The sequence below is a fragment of the Rhinolophus sinicus genome, linkage group LG13 (assembly GCF_036562045.2).
Source record: "Rhinolophus sinicus isolate RSC01 linkage group LG13, ASM3656204v1, whole genome shotgun sequence".
Lineage (NCBI taxonomy): Eukaryota > Metazoa > Chordata > Mammalia > Chiroptera > Rhinolophidae > Rhinolophus > Rhinolophus sinicus.
In genome coordinates this window covers 28,109,279-28,128,310 of record NC_133762.1, presented here as the reverse complement: position 1 = coordinate 28,128,310, position 19,032 = coordinate 28,109,279, and the positions used below count along the sequence as shown (strand labels likewise).

General features: G+C 55.6%; 2 protein-coding genes across 4 annotated transcripts in view; both read right to left on the bottom strand.

The window, feature by feature from the left end:
- Positions 1 to 2,390: 2,390 nt before the first annotated feature.
- SLC35H1 (solute carrier family 35 member H1) lies at positions 2,391 to 15,725 on the bottom strand. Of its 2 annotated transcripts, XM_074317835.1 has the most exons (11): positions 15,600 to 15,725; positions 10,439 to 10,508; positions 10,138 to 10,308; positions 9,416 to 9,566; positions 8,469 to 8,532; positions 7,708 to 7,780; positions 7,008 to 7,176; positions 6,842 to 6,925; positions 4,530 to 4,705; positions 3,295 to 3,424; positions 2,391 to 2,957 (listed from the first exon to the last, which is right to left on the bottom strand). In XM_074317835.1, exons 3-11 carry the CDS (start codon positions 10,255 to 10,257, stop codon positions 2,836 to 2,838), a joined length of 1,089 nt encoding a protein of 362 aa, XP_074173936.1. In that variant the 5' UTR covers positions 10,258 to 10,308; positions 10,439 to 10,508; positions 15,600 to 15,725; the 3' UTR covers positions 2,391 to 2,835. The 2 variants fall into 2 exon arrangements, with proteins under 2 accessions (XP_074173936.1, XP_074173937.1); XM_074317836.1 differs by lacking the exon at positions 8,469 to 8,532 and having other exon boundaries at positions 10,138 to 10,508; positions 15,600 to 15,722.
- Positions 15,726 to 17,263: 1,538 nt separating this feature from the next.
- The window catches only part of ELMO2 (engulfment and cell motility 2), a 35,495-nt gene continuing 33,726 nt past the window's right edge, over positions 17,264 to 19,032 (bottom strand). For both annotated transcript variants that reach the window (XM_019749701.2, XM_019749704.2), the window contains one exon: positions 17,264 to 18,785. In XM_019749701.2, coding sequence (XP_019605260.1) covers positions 18,585 to 18,785 — 201 coding nt within the window. In that variant the 3' untranslated portion in view covers positions 17,264 to 18,584. The remainder of the gene's footprint in view (positions 18,786 to 19,032) is intronic.

Sequence of the window (19,032 nt, the reverse complement as noted above, 5' to 3'; positions counted from 1 at the left end):
GAAGGGCACCAGGATGAAGAGGAAGGCTTTCCAGGTCCTGCCTGCCGTCTCCGGTCTCTCCAACAGGCAAACTCCAGCTCGTCCTCATCCCCACCACGACCTCAACTGCAGACATCCTCATATATTGGGGGCAATAACCTTACTTCCATCGCAGGCTCCCGGGAGAGGCGGTGGGCATGTAAGCACTTAAAACTCGAACCTGCAGGTCAGCCCTCCTTCCCTCCTCCCTCTGCAGAAGCCCTGGAGCTGTAGGCTGCGTGGGGACAGACACCACAGCCTTGGAGAGACAAGTCACATCCTTAGCTTCCCGAAACCTGTGCAAGCACCGAGTTGCCATGGCAACGCTGCAGCCCTGAGATGCAATGGCTGCAGACAGCATGGGTGCTTCTAGGGCTCAAAGCTGAGGGTGGACAGTCTGGCCTGGGAGGCCAGGCGATTGGGCGGGCAGGGAGGAGGGAGGGAGGGAGCGCTCCTCTAGGATCCACTGGTAATTGCTGCTAAGTGAGGGGCTGTCATTGAACCCAACATGTGGGCGGCAAGGGCCCCCGTTCTATACCCTGTAATTACCACACGAGACAGCAGCTTTTGCTCCCTGTGTGAGGAGAGGGGGACGATGGGGGAGCCGATGGAAGCTCTCATCCACCTGAGCCCGCCGGGCTCTGGCAGGCTCTCCGCTGCCCAGGCATCCTGCGTCCCAAGCATCCTAATGGGCAGAGGGGACTAGGCCCTGGCCCCTCCTTTTCTGGCTCTCTCGTCATTTAGTGTGGACGACGAGCTTCCCCTAATCCTGGCCTCTGAGTTTGCAAAGTCCCAGGGAGGCAGCGGGAAGGCACCCCCAGTAGAGCCCTGGGTGTTACACCTCCATTTCTGGAAGAAGTCTGAGCTGTGAAGCTGAACTGGAGGCAGATCTCGGTTCTAATTCCTCCTGAGCCCGGGGGCTCTGAGGACCCCAGGCTAGCCACTAGCCCCCCACCTCAGTTTCCCTAGCTGTAAGAACTGGGGGTGGGACTGAACAATTCTTAAGGATTCTTCTATGGCAGGGGTTGGCAAACTACAGCCAACAAGCTGAATCCTATTTCTATAAATGAGGTTTCACTGGCACAAAGCCATGCCCTTTGGTTTCTGTATCTAAGTCTATGGCAGCCTTCCTGCTACAATGGCAGACTTGAGTGGCTGCAACAGACCATATGGCCCCCAAACGGAAAATCCTTACTGTGTGACCCTTTACAGAAAGTTTGCCGACCCGTTCCTAAAGTACCGTGTTTCCGTGAAAATAAGACCGGGTCTTATATTAATTTTGCTCCAAAAGACGCATTAGGGCGTATTTTCAGGGGATCTTATTTTTTCATGTACAACAATCTACATTTATTCAAATACAGTCATGTCATCTTCTGGAATATCGTCATAACGTACTAAATGAGTCCATCTGGCTGACGATCTTAACTGGGGCTTATTTTCGGGGAAACACGGTATTCACGTTCTCCTAGGCTTAAGAGTGACCTGATTAGAACAATCTGTAACAAGCTCCGTCATGATCGCCACCCACAGACGTTCACTGTCCTCTTCCAAGAACCCCTGACTGGATTTGGAAAGCAATGGCAGGTCAGGTCTTCCCGGAGTCCCCGAGTGGTGCAATGGCGCCACCTGCTGCGCGTGCCTGCAAGCACGTGTCTGGAAAGACATGGCCCTCCAGGGTGCAGCCCCCTCCCTGACTCAGGGGACCAGCTCACAGGAGCAGGCCAGGCTCAGAACCCTAGCACATCACAGCTGGGATCTCGCCCTTCCTTCCCCATTTTACAAAAACTGCAGTCTAGAGGGGAGGAGTGCCTGGTCCAAAGTAGGGGAGCGCAAGGCCCAGGTACAAGAGGCCCATAAAGCCGTCCATGGACGTTCCCTGGCCATACTCATGGCACACAGACCTGGCCGTGAATCCCGGCTCAGCCACTCATTTAGGGTCTAAGTTCCATGGCTGGTAAAAGGATTTTCAGAGTAAACACATGTAACAGTTACTCTATTATCAATATTGACTCAATCTTCAGAACAACTCTGAGATATTATCCCCATTTCACAGATTAAAAAGCTGTGGTACAGAGAGGATATGTAATTTGCTTAAGGTCACACAGCTAGTGAGAGTCAGGATTCAAGCCCAGGCTGCGAGAAAGCACTCAAGTCCCCAGGATATGGTACTTAGTACATATTAATTTTTTTCCTGCCTGCAGGTGTGGTGGGGCCCCGAGAGGGCCCTGTGGCTCAAACAGGAGCACTAGACATGGAAGGGCTGGAGTTATGAGCAGTCATCTGAAGCAGGCGCCAGGCAGGGAAAGGAGGGGCCAGGCCTGCACTGCCCCTCCCAGCCCCCACACCTCCAGGCAACACGTGGTGGCCAGCAGGAGTGTCAACCTTTTATTTCCAAACTATAAACAGACCTGCTGAGAAAAAAGCCTGTCCAGGTGATCAGGCCCCGGCCTCTCCATGTCCCCTTCCCAACTGCTCCGCAGACCACACCCAGTCCCCTTACAAGCCTGCTAAGCCTCTGAAATCACCATCTTGGCAGCCAGAACCTGGCAAGCACGTGAAATCAGCCCTCCCTTCTCCCACTGGGACTGCAGCACAGCTCAGGTCCCGCTCCGGCCGTGGGAGGCTGGCCTGCTGCTCACCCTGTCTGACCGACTCCCTGACCCAGCCCCACCACGGGTCACTGCTATCCCAGGCCCAGCCTGGATGCTCCTGGCCCCCTGCTCCCAGCTGCGGGGAGGAGCCAGCCGGGGCCCTGAGCTGCCATCCAGGGTGAGGCTGGGCGCGGCCTGCTTGCAAGCTGCTCCTGGCTGGTCGCTGCTACCCCTGGGCCAGGAAGTACTCCTCTGCATCGGTGTCGCCTTCCTCCGGCTGGCGGCTCCGCAGCAGCAGCTCCAGGTCAGGGTTGGAGCCCAGCTCCTTCAAGGGTTTCGGGCCATCACCTGGGGACAGAGACCAGATCTCATCAGGGCTTCCAGGTAGACCGCTGTGAGTGTGCTGAGTCGCCCAGGCCCCCCACCAAGTCCTTGCAGACGACCCCCATGTCTTCTCAGACGCGTGGCGGCAGTGGGACCACCAGGCATCCTTCAGGAATTAGAGGCACAGCCAATGCAGAGATGGCTGAACTGTGCAGACAGCCACCAGGCTGCACCTGCTTTGGGGAAGTTGAGGGCCACCTGCTTCCTCCTGGTAGGGCTGGGTTGAGGGGAAATGAGAGGGGCTGAGTGACACGGGGAGGCTAGCCTCAGAACACTGGCTTCTGAAAGGGGCTCCGGTCACCTCTGGAGTGCAGGGCCTTGAGGGCGACATGCAGGGATATTCCCGAGAGGCAGAGGGCGAAGCCCAGCCAGTTCAGGAGGCTGATCTGATCGCCCAGCAGATGAGCTGCCAACAGCAAAGTGCAGACTTCCTGTGGGCAGAGAAGCGGAAGGGGAAGTGATGAGCAGGAGGTGGCCCTGCAAACGGGAGCCCCTCCTGGGCATACCCACAGGAAAGAGCCAGCCCCGCCCAAACTCCCAGGCTGGGCAGGGGGCCTGTCCTGCAAGGCAAAGAGGAAGCTTCCACAGGCTCAGAGGACCAGGCCTGCCTGTAAGGCGTTGCTCCTTTGGTGTTCCTGAGGTGCAAAAGAGGTGCTTTTCACAGAATGGTCAGGATTAGAAGAGGCACACCAAATCCAGCCGTGTCCATGGGAATAAAGGAGAGAGAAGGCACCTACTGATGGGGAGCTCTCAGCTGCCCGGGGAGAATGCAGCCTCACACTGGGCTCTACAGGACACTCACTGGTCTTGGGGTTCTTTGTACACGGTGGCTACAAATGACACGGTGAGACCATTCATTCTGAGATCCACAGCTTATGCCTCCTCATTGGGTTGTCCAGAGAACCCCTGGGGAGCCTACATTTCTGCTTTCTGGCAACACTGCTCCAGTATCAGTGTCCACCTTGTCAAAGAACAAAATCTATACACAGCCCCAGTACAGGTGGAATGACAGATGGTGGAGAAGGGGAGGGAGGAGTGGTGAGAGGAAGGGCAAGAGTGCGGCCAGGCAGCAGTAAACGCAGGATGGGGAAAAACAGGGCACTCATGCTGTAACTATCCTTGGTCGTGACCATGGCAGACATTGCCAATCAATCACAGAACTCTTTACTGAGGAGTCTGGATGGGGTTTCTCAACCCAGGGCTTCAGGCCACTCCCCAGTGACCAGAGTTGGCATTCCTGGTAAAACGAAAATGCGTCCTAAGGCCTAGTGGAGTCAGACCTGGCTTTGCATCCCAGCTCGGCCACCTAGCTGTGTTTTCTGGGGTGGGAGCAGCTAACTCTTCATGTCTGAAGACCACCCCCACCTCACAGGGCTGCAGTGAGGGTGGGAGGGGATACACATGAGAACGTGGCATTTAGCACCCTGAGGGACTTCCATCTCCTCTGTCGGCCCTGGGGTGCAGGAGCTGCTGTTGGGAAACACCTTCAGGGGGCTCCCCTCTAAGACAGGACTGGGGTCACCTCTGAGTCTGTACCTTAAAAATGCCGGCAATGGAGAGAGTGAGGCTGGAGGTTCTGGAGACCAGGAGGAATTCGGAGAAGCCCAAACCAAAGGCAAGAATCCCACCAAGGAAGAGGGTCCCGAGCACCCGCAGGAGTAGCCCTGTGTCCTGGAAACGGAAGATTTTCTCAGATGTGGACAAATGGAGACCTGAAAACAATGGGGGAGAAAGGGGCGGCCACGTCCTGGGTGTGCCTGCCCGGTGGCCTCAGCCTCCCAACAGCCAGGTGACACTTGCCACTGTTGCAGTGCATATTTTCTGAGCCCCTGTTGATGGAGGCCCTGAGGAAAAGAATGGCCTGAGGCTTGGGGAAGCCGGGGAAGCAGGGATGGCTGCCAGAGAGCCCCGGGCAGTACAAGCCCGAGATCCTCATAGGGAGTAATAGAGAGGGAGGGGGGGATCCAGGGCCCCTGGCTGATGTAGAGGGGATGGCACCACAGAGAAAATCCATGAGAGCACCCTGCTCTTTCACATGGGATGGTGACCTCATGTGGCCTTTGCAGCTGTGGTAACGTGTGGGCCAGAGAGGTGGGGCAGCCCAGCTGAGGGCTGTCAACACCCTGGTCCACTGGGGGATGTCCCTTATTCTCAATTTCGGGTGGGCCACCTATAAACAGGGACAATACTCCGTCCTTACTAACCTTCACCATTTCAATCCAGGTCTTGCTCTCACATAGCTGTGTGACTTGCTGAGACATGGCCCCTTTCTGGACTATGGTTTTCCCACTAATAGCATAGAAGGGCTGGGACTAGACCAGCACTCCTCAAACAGATGGCATAATTTGACGAACAGTTCTTAAAAAGCAAACACTGCATATAAATATGCGACAAATGCCACGGTCCCTTGTTTCAGAGACACCCACACAAGCATCCATGCACCAAACTTCATTTCAACTTTTGCTGCAGAGGGTTCTTGGTCCTCTAACGCTGTCCATCTGAGAGGATGATTCTGTGGGTCCCTCCTTGCAGGAAAGACCCCTTGGGATATTAGCAAGGTGTAAAGTGACCCCTGAAGTAGCCACAAAGGACACAATTATGGGAGCAGGAGGCTGACTGACGACTTTGAGACTTTTGGAGGGAAGCACCAAAGAAATGCAGAGTGACAGTCCCCCCTGAGGCAAACAGCCTCGTGATCTAGGACATCTTGTCTGGTGCTGGGCTCAGCAAGACTGCAGAGGCGTCGGCAAATTGAAGGGGAAACAAATTCGGGGAAAGCAACGTAAGTAATGAACGCGCTTGGGGGATTAATTTACCAGAAAAGATTAAAGGGGCTAAATCCATACAGCTTTGCTGAGTGACGACTACCAGGGGCTTTTGGACGAGGGTTTGCAGAGATGGGGAATGGTGTAAAGACCCAGGAAGGGAGGGTGAGCGTGGCGTTTGGTACAGGAGGCAATAATGAAAGGATGGGGAGGGATTTTAAAGAGGAAACAAATGAGGCTGCAGAACAGAAGTTTCCTGGACAACAGGGCTGCAGAATAATTTTCTCAGAGGTTCGAGACGCTTCACTGCTTGAAACGTAAACAGATGTGGGACAGAATTTTCTGTAATGGTCCTGAGGACAGAAGGGACTCTGGGAGGAAGGATAAACAGACAGGGGACAGAGACTAATCCCAAAACATTGGGGGAAGGAGCGGGCACTGCGCCTCCCAGCCTCTCCTCTTCCCTGGGGGATGACAGTGGAGGGGAATGGCTCAGCTGCCCAGGCTCCCGCCTGCCACTGGCCCCCGGTCCCCCACCCCCTCCAGAAATGCACACACTCCACAAGTCTGAACCTACTGCTCCCACTTCCTGGGCTGCCCGCCCCCGTCAGCCCGTTTAAGGCCCATTCTCCCTCCCAAATCCAATGTCTGGGAAGGCTTTCTGACTTGCCTTTCCACCCTATTATCCTGAGACAATCCATGACCCTCTGTCCCTCCCGAGGCAGAATGCAGCAGAATGGTTAAGACGAGCGACTGGAAAGCCAGCTTCTGGATCCAAATCCTGGCTCGTTTATGAGCCACGGGACCTGGGGCAAGGTTATCGTTACTTCTCTCTGCCTCAGTTTCTTTCACTGGCAAGATGGGGATATTAACAGTACTGTCCCATAAGGTTTGGGAGAATATTAAAGTTAATATATTGAAAATGATTAGAACTGCCCTGGCAAACCTTCGGGGCTGTCCACATTCACTGTAATTATCTCTGCTGTGTTTTATATCCACGTTCTATGTAGGATTTATCATGTTGGATTCTAGCCACTTGGTTTAAGTGTCTGTCCAGTCCCCGGAGTGGACGACCCAACGTACCTTCAAATATGGCAAAGAGAGGGAAGAGCCCCAGAAACATGAGTGGCTGCAGGTGGAACATGGTGTCAATGGGGTTCTGGAGCCCTGCAGAACGGGGACACAGGTGAGCTGGCCGCTCGGGCCCGCCCTGCCTCCACCCGGCCTGGCGCCCGGGCCCCTGTCTCACCAAGTTCCGCCTTCTGCAGAAGCATCTGGGTGAGGGTCCAGCGAATGCCACCGATGAACGAGGCCCCCAGCACCAAGGCAAAGCCCTCCATGTTGAACTGGGTGGACTTATAGGTGAACATGAAGAGGCCCCCGGCGATGAGGAGGACCACCAGGACCAGAGCTGCACGCTATGAGGATGGGGCGCAGTGGTAACTAACTCGGGGGCGCAAGGTCGGCACACCTCCAGCTTGGGGGTCAGCAGCCATCTTGGCTGCTCCTTCTATCCCCACCACCCTGGGGTCCTGGCCAGCTCTTTCCCATCGACGTACGCAGAGCTGACATTCAGCTGGCAAATACCCAACGTCAGCTGACCTAAAACACACAAGTGCTTTCCTTGGCTGTCGCAGGCGCCCACGGGGCCTCACCCCTCCCAGGGACCCACACAGGGCACTGCGTCACACAGCGGGGAGCCTCCAGGACCCTGCCTGACCTGGACCCCCGTCCTCACTCCCTTCCTCCTTGGTCATGACCCTGCCACACCAGTTTCTAAATATTCTCAGTGGTGCCCAGTCCTAGGTCCTTCCTCAGGGATGGGAGTTTCTGCCACCTGGGCTGGGCTTATCTCTTCTGTCACACAGGACAAGCTACTGCTCAGATCCCCCTTTTTATTTTTAGCATCTGCGGGGGTAAGAGGGACAAAAGGGAAGCTAGGGCCTCACCAGCTCCTCCAGCTTGAAGATCAGAGAGAAGATCAAGATGAAGAGGACGGCGGAGGATTTGGTCATTGTGTACCTGCAAGGGAAAGTTACCACGCTGCACAGGTGGAGCCGGGGCTCCCACCGCCATCAGGAAAGGAGCCCACAGAACCATCGGTGGGCTGGAAAAGGGGGGGCAGCTTCCTGACTTCCCTGAGGGCAACACAGGGCAATCTGGGTACAAAAGATCAAAAGAACGTGGCCTGAGTCATCTGGGCTGACAGGTGACCTTTAATCAGATAAAATCTGACTCAGAAGCCTCTGCTGAGCAGCAGGGAGAAGACTGCAGGCCTGGCCCTGAGCTCGGAGGCCTACCCTTCCCTGCCGCTCCGTGGAGACCAGGATGAGGAAGGCAGGCTGAGGAGGAGGAGAAGAGAGGACAGGACTGTGCTCTCTGAAGCACAAAATCAGAGATAAGAATGTTATGCCTCCCTCTGTGCAGCTGCACTGCCGCGACTGTCACCTGTCCCCATTCTATTTGAGCCCCTGGCTTCCCCAGGCCACCTGGCAGGCAGGCACAGCTGCCCTCTGCATCCGGCTTCAGGAAGCGGGTAGCAAGTTTCTGGAGCGCTGCTGGGTGTCAGGGAGGGGCTGAGGGAGGAGGGCTGGTCCTAGAGAGTGGTGGAGTGGCTGGCCCATAGGCCGGCGGGCAGAAGACAGCCAGCTGGACAGACAGACGGACAGCGTGAGCTTGAAGGGCGGTGGGGGGTGCGGCGGGTACTCACAGTGAGACGGTGATGTAAAGGAAACTCCAGTTGGACAAGCCCACGTCCAGCGCCGTGGCTAATGCTGCGGAGACAAGGGCCACCCACCGGACACGCAGCCAGGGCCGGCCGGTGTGGGGCACTGGAGGTTACCACCCTTCCGCGAGGCACCTGAGTGGCCCTGCTTTGCCCTACTTACCCTGGCTTTCTCTGGGGCCCTGGACCTGCCGTTCCACCCTTTCTACTCCTGGCTAAAACAAGGAGGAGAGGTCTGCTCCCGCATTCAGGCTGCGGTCCCTTCTGACTGGCTGGGGCTCGCGTCGTCCGCGGGTTGAATATTTTGAATACCCCCTGATGAGGGGTAGTAATCAGACCCTACCGCTTTTACTGAAAACTCCTCAGCGTAGTCATGGAGGAGCCCCTGTCCCTCCTGGATCTGACCCCTGTCACCCAGTGGTGTCTTGTTTCTCAGCACCCGAGACACTTTCCGTTCTCTTGCAGGCCTGTGTGTGTGCTCTCCGGGCACGGACTGCCCTCCGCTCCCAGGACCCACCACCCCACTCACCCTCCAGGTATCAGGCCTTGCTCTGGGGAGCCCTCCCAGCTCCACGCCCAGCCTGGCCTTTGTTGGTTCCCTTGTGCTCAGCATGGCGAGGGCAGGGACCATGTGCCCTGCTCACCACCATCTCCAGGCCTTGGTACAAGGCTCAGTGTAGGGTTCAAGGGTGAGGGAACTGCAAGGCCATTGCCACCCGGGGCCTTTTCTGGGTGTGCATGGGGGAGTGGGAAGATGAGGCGTATGTAAGAGGCAGAAGTGGGGGTGGGGAGAGCAGACAGAGGCCTCAGGAAGCATGGTGGGGACAGGGAAAGGAAGGCTTAAGTTTCAAGCCAGCGAGGAAGGCGTCCTTCTGTTCCCAAGCCAGCCTCCTCTTGCTGGGGCCCTCCCCCCCCCAGGCACAGGCACACACCTGTTGGAGCTACTCTGCGGAGGTAGTCTGTCCAGCTGAGCACCACGCGGGCCCTGTGGCTGGAGCATTGCACCAGCGCCCTGGACAGGGCGGAGAACAGGAAGATCACGGCCAGGTGCAGCATCGTCATGAAGAGGGGGAAGTGGAAACTCTGCACGGAGCCCAAAGCACAGATGGCGCAGGCGCAGTGTAGACAGTCAGCCTGGCCCTGGTCCCTCTTCCCTCCTGCCCCTACCTGCTGGCAGTGCTGCTCTGCAGTGTATGAGGGGCTTTCACCCACATTACAATCACTTGGCAGAGACTCAGTCCCCATTTTGGAGGTCACCCAGAGAGCAGGTGGCATGGCAGGCGGAACCTTAGCACGGTGCTATCTCTCCCCGTCAGCAGCAGGGTAGCCAGCTACCTGCGCCAGCCCCTCCTCACAGCCCACGCCCAGGTACCGGCCAGTGGGGGCCAGGAGGGCTGTGCGATTATCAGATACTGAACTACCTCTCTGGGGGGGGGGGGGCAACAGCTGCTGCCTCAAGACTCCCAGGTCGCCCCAGCTCATCCCTGATTCCCCCTTGATGCAGACATTTCAGGGGAAGCCCTGGCATGTAGGGCCCTGTCCCGTCACTAGTGTGACTGGCCTCCAGTTTGATGAGTTCAAGCCGGTGCCTTCCTGTTGTTAAATATGAGGGACACTGCGTCCCCAGCCCCCCCACACCGAGGCCCCGCGTTACCTTTGTCAGCCATTTGTTGTAGAAGGTGATGCCAATGGAGAAGCAGTAATAGAGCAGGACCAGCCCCAGAGTCAGCACCACCTTCCACACAAAGGCCACATCGAGGGCCCACCTCCCCATCCGTGGAAGTGGCACTTCCCTCGCTGGGGTCACGGTGGGCAGGTGCCTCTCCTGAAGACAGGCCACAGAAGAGCCGGCTGAGCTGGGCCACGACTTTCAACAAGAACGCGGCCCGGTGAGAGGAGTTCTCTTCACCTCCATGATTCAGGATGGTCCACGGAGCCCTAGGCAGAGTCCTCACCTAAGGGGCTGGTGGCCCGAGCCGACCGTCTCCATGGTTAACCGGATGCAGGGCTCACAGGTCCCCAGGCCTGAGGTTAGAAGGATGGAAAGGCAGCTCCGGTGGCTTGCGCAGAGTGAGGGCCCCCTGACTCCCTCCACCCTACCCCTGTCCCACGGGGAGCAGGTCCGAGCAGACCGCACAGCAGGAAGGCACTCACACAGCGCCCAGCACGTCCACTCGCATAGCCTCAAGCTGTTTTCCATGAGTTGCCACCAAAGTGACCTTTTACAATCGTAAATCTGATCATGTCAGACCACTGCTTAAAGCCCTTCTGTGGCTTCCAGTGCTCTTGTGATAAAGATCAAAACTCCTCCTGGGGCTGAGAAGGCCTGAGCAGCCCCTGCGGGCCTCTCTGCTCAGCCCCGGACTCTCCGTGGCCCAGTCCCACTGGCCCTTTCAGTCCCCACACACCAGGCCCCTTCCTGCCGCCTGAAGGAACCGAACGCTCTCCCTCCCTCTGTTCCGTGCTCAGCAGATCCTACTTTTCTTCAGCTCAGATATTGCCTCCTCAGGGGCCACCCGCCTCCCTGACGGGTCCCGAGATGCAGGCTGCTCTCGCAGCTCCCCTACTCTCTTCACTGAATGTGTGTAGGGTGTGATGATTCAAGTGATGGCGAGTCCCCTCGAAGGCTGAGCTCCGCCAACACAGGGACCACGGTGTCCACGTCAGCCTGGCATCACACCTGGCACACTGCAAGTTCTCCACATGGTCTGACGACTCAATGCAAGAGGGCGGGCACGTGGTCTTCAGGGGCCAACTCTGGTCTTTAATCTGGTCACTAACCTGGTGTTAAAAATGGACCAGGAAACCAACACCTACCTTGACCAAGCCTCTAACAACCCCCTTCACTGACACGGCGCCTGCCTTAGGGTCTTGCCAAACTAAACCACTGCCTGTCTCCCTACAAGCCAGCCAACCCCAGTGAGTGCCGGGAGCATGCCAGGCCCTGGGGAGATCGGGTGGACCCTGGGTCCAGCGTTATCCCACCTGCTGCTTCATCTCTGTGCCCCTCTTCCCCCCTCCTCCTTTGAGATGTTCCCACTTTGCAGTAACGCCACCTCCTTCTTGAAGCCTTCCTAGAATCACCTGATCAGACAGAGCCCGAGTTCCGCCACCCCAGTCCTTTCTGAGGAGTGTTGACACTGGCTCTGTACTCTGGAACCTGGGTTATCATTTCCCCTCCCCCAAGGCAAATTGGGAGCTGGCACAAGGCCCATGTCCCAAGGACACCCTAGGGTTGTAGTTCTCTTCAGGGCACTTTGGAAACCTGTGGCGGTGTTTTAGGGGACACTCCTAGCTTGTCATGAGTGGGGGCACTGAGGGGGTCAGTCCACAAAACTAAGAGCTGTTCTGCATCCTGCGTAAATTTGACATTCCTGTAGGTGAAAGAAAGATCTGCTGATAATGACCTGAAGCTAGAACCCAACTGTTTTACAGGTAGCAGCAGTTTTTCCAGGGTTCTGCTCGGTACTAAGATTTCCAAGAATACATTTGCCATGTACACTGAGGGGACAGGGGAGACTGAACTGTTTTTGATAAAAGGGTCCCATGAGCTCCCAGTTTGGAAAAACCGCATCCCGGCTCGTGTGGGTTTCGAGCTGCCACACAACCAGGCTATAGCCGTGGGCACTGAGGCCAACGCAACCCAAAGGTTCCACGGAGCGGGGTCAGCACTGACTGTTTCACGGTGGCTTCTAACGTCCTGGTGCCCAGGAACTAACCTATTGAGGAATTTTATTTTATTATCAATTCCTTTCCTTTTCTTTCTCTTTTATATTATGGTTAGGGCATTGCCAATTACAAAAAATATGTGGGGAGGGTGTTGGTAGGTGAGGGTAAAGGGGATCAAATCTATGGTGATGGAAGGAGAACTGACTCTGGGTGGTGAACACACGATGTGATATATAGAAGATGTATTACAGACTTGTACACCTGAAACCTATGTAACTTTACGAACCACGGTCGTCCCAATAAACTTTAATTAAAAAAAATGTGTAGGCAGTTTTTATGAACCCCAAGTTTCATTTTAAAGTGACAAGGGGGGGTTGTGAGCAAAATATTTGTCATTAAAAAGAGCGTGCTGCGTCTTCCCGGTTGAGGACCTCGGAGCTATGTGACCTGATGTGGTATGTGACCTTAAACCGCCTTCTGTAAGCCTGCGTCGCCCCAATGGTCATCCCTCGGACCTGCCGTCAACCCCGGAACCTAATGCCTACCTGTCCTCTTCGCTTGGGGGTGTTATCAGGCATCTCACACACAGCCTGTCCAGAACGGGCTCCTGTTGCCCAGGAGTCGTGCCCCTCCGTCCAAACCTGCCACCCCAGCCACTGGCACCACCGTTTACCTACGCGCTCAGACCAGAAAACTTGTTCTCATCTGTGATTCCTTTTTTTCCTTCAGCCCACATTCAATCAACAAATACTGTCAGCTCTATCTTCAGAGAATATCCCAAGAAGAGAAGGTCACATCCACCCCTACCGGCCTAGCCAGTAGCCCTCCCCTCCACGATGCAGGCATTAGTCCCCCAGCTGGTTTTCCCAGCTTCTCCCTGCACCTCCCCGTCAGACTCCTGCTAACACAGCGAGGGAGTGGGGTCTCCCGGATCTCAAGGTCCATATACTCTTTCCTCTAGATCAGGGCTTCTCAACCTTGGCATTGATATTTGGGGCCAGGTAATATTTGTGGGGAGAAGGCCTGTCCTGAGCACTGTAGGTCTGTCTCTACCCACTAGATGCCTGTAGCACCCTTCTCCCTCATCCCAAGTGATGACAAACAAGACCGTCTCCAGACATTGCCAAACATCACCTGGGGGCAAAACTGTTCCCTGCTGAAAAGACTGCTCATGTCACACAGGTGAGCACAGGGCCTGCTGGCACTAAAAGCTTTCTTCTAGCACTCTCTCCCCATGGCTCCTATCCACGGCTTCCAAGCCAGGGCAGTCTGCACCCTTCTGTGAGTCAACTTCTTGTACCTTCTGCTTTTGCTGCTGTTCCTGCTCCCACACTGCAATGCCCTCTCTCCACTGTTCAAATCCTGCCTGTCCTTCAAAGAGCCAGTCCAGGTTCCCGCCTGTAGGAAGATCCCATGACGATCCCAGCCCACAGAGAGCGCCGTCTCCACATTCACAACACTCGTTATTATGGTCAGGAAGGTCACCTAACCACAACACAAAATCAGACTTCGGCTAGAAATCATCCAGCCACTTATTCAACGTGCATTGATTACGCACTCCTGTAACCCTAGCACTGGGGACATGTAAGAGACATAGAGACATGTAAATGATAAGGTCCCCACCCTTATATTATCTTATCATAAAACCAGGCTTAAAGGAGCAAGTGCCCTTTTTCAAATCTCACTTGCCTGAGGAATTGCATATTCTGCCTTACTGCCCCGGGGGGGGGGGGCAGCCTCACTGGGGGCAGCAGCCACATCAGCGTAGAGCTGCTGCACCCCTGTAGCACCCGGCTCCCCTTAACCTCCCCAGCTGCACCATGGGAAGTGCAGCTTAGTGCTTCAAATGTGCGCTCAGAGTGACGAAGCTCTGGGATCAAATCCTGGCTCCTCTACTTGCTACTTCATGACCCGAAGTTATCTGACTTCTGGACCTCAGTTTCCCCAACTGTAAAGGAGGATAAAATCGTGTGCCTCCTGGGAGGGGAGTCAAGGGCATCAGGTACTGCACTTCATGCTGGCTCATGGTAGGGGCTTACTCCCCTCCCCGTCCCCTTATAAGGAAACTTCCCAGCCAGTCCCCACTGCTCCACTAGTCACCACACCCTCCTCCTCACTGGTCATTCAAGGGCCAAGTCTCTCTTCTCATCTGCATCCTACACATCCCACCGCTTCCTCTTCCTGGGAAAACCTCGTGGATGCCACACCACACTCTCAGGGTTTTTTTTCTGCTTTTCTGGACTCCTTGGTCTCTGATGATGGCTCGTCAACCCAACCTGTAAAAACTGGGTGCCTGAGGGTTGGACCCTGGCTTCTCTTATCTAAATTCTCACCTTGTGTAATCTCATCCCATTCCATCCACATGCCAATGATTTCTATTAGGTTGGTGCAAAAGTAATTGCAGTTTTTGCACTTATTTTTAACCTTTTAAACCGCAATTACTTTTGTACCAACCTAATCAATTCCGTACATTAGCCCGAACCTTTTCTGTGAGCTCTAGACTAGTACATCTAACTGTCTGTAGCTCCACCCTAGACACCTAACACATGAGGTGTCCCAAATAAATTCCCTGACTCATGCCCCCAACCTATTCCAAAGTCATTAGTAAATGCCAGCATAGTACACCTGGTTACTTAAGCCTAACCCCCCCAAATCAATGACCAGGTCATCTTTGACCACTTTCCCTGTCAAATCCTGTCCTATCAGTTCCAACTGCAATATACTTGTTGACCCAACTACTCTCTTCACTTCTACTCCACCATCCGTCTTATCTTTCGCCTCCTGACTGCAAGGCTCCTAACTGGTGTGCCTGCCGCTTCTCCCCCTGCAGCCTGAAGTCCACAAGGCAGCTGGAGAGATGACTTCAGCACAGACAGCGGCCATCAGCCACAGGGCTGATCCCAACTCCCGGGAAGGTCCAAGAGGAAGGCCTCCCACGATGGCCTCTGCCCACGTCTGCAGCCTCATTCTCCCCCCGCTCCCTCCGCACCCGTCACGCTGGCCCCTGGCGGTTTGTCAAACACATCAAGCCTGTGTCCTTCTTTGCACTTGCTGTCCCCTCTGCCTAGCACCCTCTCCCACAGATCTTTGCTGGGCCCCCTCCTCATCCTCATGGCACCGCCCACCACCTGACGTTTCCTCGTGTCCCCCCGAGTTTACAGTCCGCCCCCAACTCCCACCCCGCCGCCTCGCCGCGGGCAGAGCCGTCTCGGCGTGATTCCCTCCGGGGTCCAAGCCCAGCTTGTTGCCCGGCATCAGGGAAGGCCGCGCGGCAGGCTGCTGAGGGGGGCGCGGGGAGGCCCGGGTCCCCTCCACAGCGGGAACACGGAGGCCCAGGCGCCTCCACGCAGAGGGTCGCAGAGTCCGGCTGGAGCCCGGCGCCCCCGCTCAGCCCCAGCTCTCCCCGCCCCCGGGAGCGCGCAGGAAGCCCGCGGCGCGCACACTCACCCCAGCAGCGGCGGCTCCGGGCGGGGATCCTCTCGCCGGAAATGCGAGGACCGGCGCTGCGCTGCCGGGAGTATTTCCGCCAGCAGCCGCTGGGAGTGGGGTGGGCGGGGCCGGCGGCGCGGAGGCGGGGCGGAGGGCGTGGGTGGGGCCTCGCGGCACTGCCCGCCCCGACGCCACGTGCACTCCGCGGGGAGCCCTTCGAGTCCAGCGCTGGGCGCCCTTGTGGATGTTTGTACATCAGGGCCTCGCTCTGGAGCCCCGGTGCTTACTGCAGAGCCCTACGCACCGTGGGCACCCAGAAAAATAGTCACCATTAACTTCTAATGAACAAATTGTTTACCTTATTCCAGTCCAGTGCTGGGCAACCATGGAAAGAGTTACAAATAGAAGTCTCACACCATTTTCTTCTGGTTGCTCAAGCCAGCTGGGGAGTGCTAAATCAGAGCATTTCATTTTAGGACTTAGGAGATCCATGGGAGGTAATAAATAATACACATTTGTGAAACATTTTCTCTGTGCCTGAAACTTTGGAAGAATGATCTCAGTTCAATAGGTCGAGTAGGGAGAGAGAGTCCCAGACAGGAAATAAGGAGGGGAGGAGAATGGAGCCTGGCTTGGAGCCCAGTTATTTACAAGGAGAGTACCAAAAACTATGGTTGGAAAAGTAGCCAAGGGGCAGGCTGCAGTGGTCCCAAAAATACCAGCTAGGGAGTTGAGCTCTTATTCATCTTGCAGGATGGATTAAAAGGCAGAACCAGCAGAGAGGGAGATCCATTAGGAGGCCAGGGCAGGCTAGGGTTGCAGACTGAAGCCCAGTTTGGTGCTTTTTGCTAACTCCCCACCCCCACCCCAACCCCCCCAGCCCCTTCTGGGCTCTGGCTCTAAGACTGGCTGCAAACATGGATCCTTACAAGTGACTCAGCTGGGCTCCCTGGCTCCTCTGAACAGAACGCTCAAGACCAGAGTGTAAGCAGTTCATTATGCAAACCAATGCTGTCCCCCACCCCAGCTGGCATTTCGCAGGCATTAGTTCATTTGGCCCTTACCAGTCACTTACAATGGCACCCATTGCTGCCCATGGTCTTGGCTTTATTTAATCCTCAAGGCTTGTGCTGCTTGCACTTTCTATGCCATGTGAAAGAGCTTGTCCTCGCCTCCTTCTCTCAGAGGCAAGAGAAAGTATCTATTTTCATTATCGCCCTCATTCAAGCTTCCCAGCTACCAAGGCTGAGGTTTGGAGCAACAGCCTAAAACACCAGCTGGAAGGCTGGGCACTAAGCACGGCAACACACATGGTGCAAACCGTGTCGTCTTCGTAAGGCACAAGTATTCGAGCTGTTCCCTGGCTGTGTCCCTGGCAGGGAACAGAGGGTGGAGATGTTCTCGGGGGTGTACAGTCTGCTTTCCCTGCTGTACCCGGCAGGCCTGAGCAGAAAACACTTTGTCCTGATGTGCCAATCTGTGAACATCCTTACCCAGGTGTGTGTGTGTGGAGGCGGCAGGGTGTTTGAAGAGGAGAAAGAGGCTCTTGGGAAGCGGCTGAGGGCTCCAGCTGGAGCTCCCCAAAGTCTCCCACACACAATGACATGAAGGCTTATCAAGGGGAAAGCTCCTTGGGCAGAGAGCAAGTCACAGAGCAAGAGCTGTTAGCAGGAACCACAGTCTGTACATGAAAGAGTATTTATTGAAAACATGGTTACGGACAGGAAGCTCTTGGTTGCTCTCAGGTTACAATCTTGGTTCACAACTGGAAGTGTTACTTTTCTTCTTTTCTGGCCTCCAATTTTATTTTCTCTCAAACATACCATCCTAGGATTGGTAGCTCTTATATAAATATATATACACGTCTGTATAAGTATGGCCTATAATAAAGAAAATATATAGTACACTCTTCATCGGGCAGTACCTACCATGTCAGGCCACCAAGACCGAATGCCACTGTGTTCACTATGTCCAAGGAGAGAGGCTGTGCGTGTGGTTTATAAGCGCGGCAGCACCAGGGACGCCCCATTGGCACAGCTGTGGCCGCAGCCAGCTCCCTGAAATCATGACCAACGGCAGGGACCACAGCACTGGAATGGGGAGGAAGGGAAGGCAAACTTCCTGAGGTCTGGAAAACCGGAGGAAAGCAAACTGGAGGGGGCTGCAATTCAGGGTAGGTGGGAGATTTCTCCCAGAAGGAGGAAGAGATATAAGTATGGGGGCAGGGGAATGGAATCGAGTGACCTCACTACAGTCTGGGCCCAGGCTCCTCTGGGCGCTCTCAGCAGAGTTCCTTGAGACTAAAAAGATGGGACTTAGCCCTCACGTCTTTGACTTGCCAGGATGAGAGACTGAGAGCTTGGAGAAAGAAATTTCCATCTGCCCAGACAACTGCGTGGGCAAGATACCTGTTGTCTCCAGAGACCAGAGATGTTAGAGCCAAACCCCAGCAGCAGCAACATGGTGGCCCTTGGGAGGTCGAGGGAACCCTCACAAAGATGGCCAAAGCGCGGGCAAGCCTCTGCTTAGCTCTGAGACACAGATACGGATTTCCCCAGGGCAGCCTCTCCACGGCTCGCCACACGCCCAGCATGTCTGTCCTCTGCAGGAGGCCTCTCCGGGGCCAGCTCTTGGCCACATGGGGATCCAGCCGACTGGAGAGCAGGCTCAGGAAGAAAAGGTGAGTGGCTGTTGTTAAACACAGCTCAAGAAGCAGTTTCTTGGCCTGGAAGGCAAGGCTATCTGCTGTTCATTCCTCACAGCCCGAACCCAGGCTCCACAGTGATGGGGCGGGCAGGGCAGCCTGCGCTTGTGACTGACCCACGGTGGGCAGGGACCAAGGAAGCTCCGGGTGGTCTGCGGTGGGTCTGAGGAATGGTTGGCATTTACCGGCCACCACGGTCACTACAGATTCTGTACAAGCGGAAGACAAGGCACCAGACTGTGAGTGTTTCTCTTGGGCCCCAAATCCCTTCCCGGGCACCGCGGCGTCTGGCTCCAGGCTCAGCCATAGTGATAGACAAAGTCATAGCTGCTGGGCTCCTTGGGCACTGGCGGCGGGGCTTCGGGAATCTGGATGTTCTCCAAGTCCAGGAGCCGCAGCTTCATCTCCATGCTCAGCAGCGTGTCCAGGTCGCTCTTCGTCAGCTCGCTGGACATGTCCTTCCCCAGAAGGGCACTGAGGCCGTCGATCCAGATGCAGTACTGGGGGGGGGGGGGGAGCAAGTGGCAAAACGTCACATGGTGGCGCCTGGTCAGCAGGAGGCCCTGCCAAGGTCCCTTTTCTAGGAGGACTCACACCAGGCTCCTCTGGGCCTCAGTACAGGCAAATCGGAGTCGGGATAATAGCACAGGTAAGATGGGAGGTGGTCATTCACTTTCTCAAAAGACCTTTTGGTGTTTATGAGGGACTGACATGCAAACCTCCTAAGATAACATGAAATAGGATTTT

Coding starts and splice junctions, on each gene's coding strand:
- SLC35H1 (XM_074317835.1), bottom strand. CDS start 10,257: ATGGGGAGGTGGGCCCTCGATGTGGCCTTTGTGTGGAAGGTGGTGCTG. Junction 7,781..8,468: donor CTTTACATCACCGTCTCACT/GTGAGTACCCGC, acceptor TTTCCCTTGCAG/GTACACAATGACCAAATCCT. Junction 4,706..6,841: donor TCTCTTTGCCATATTTGAAG/GTACGTTGGGTC, acceptor CATTGTTTTCAG/GTCTCCATTTGTCCACATCT.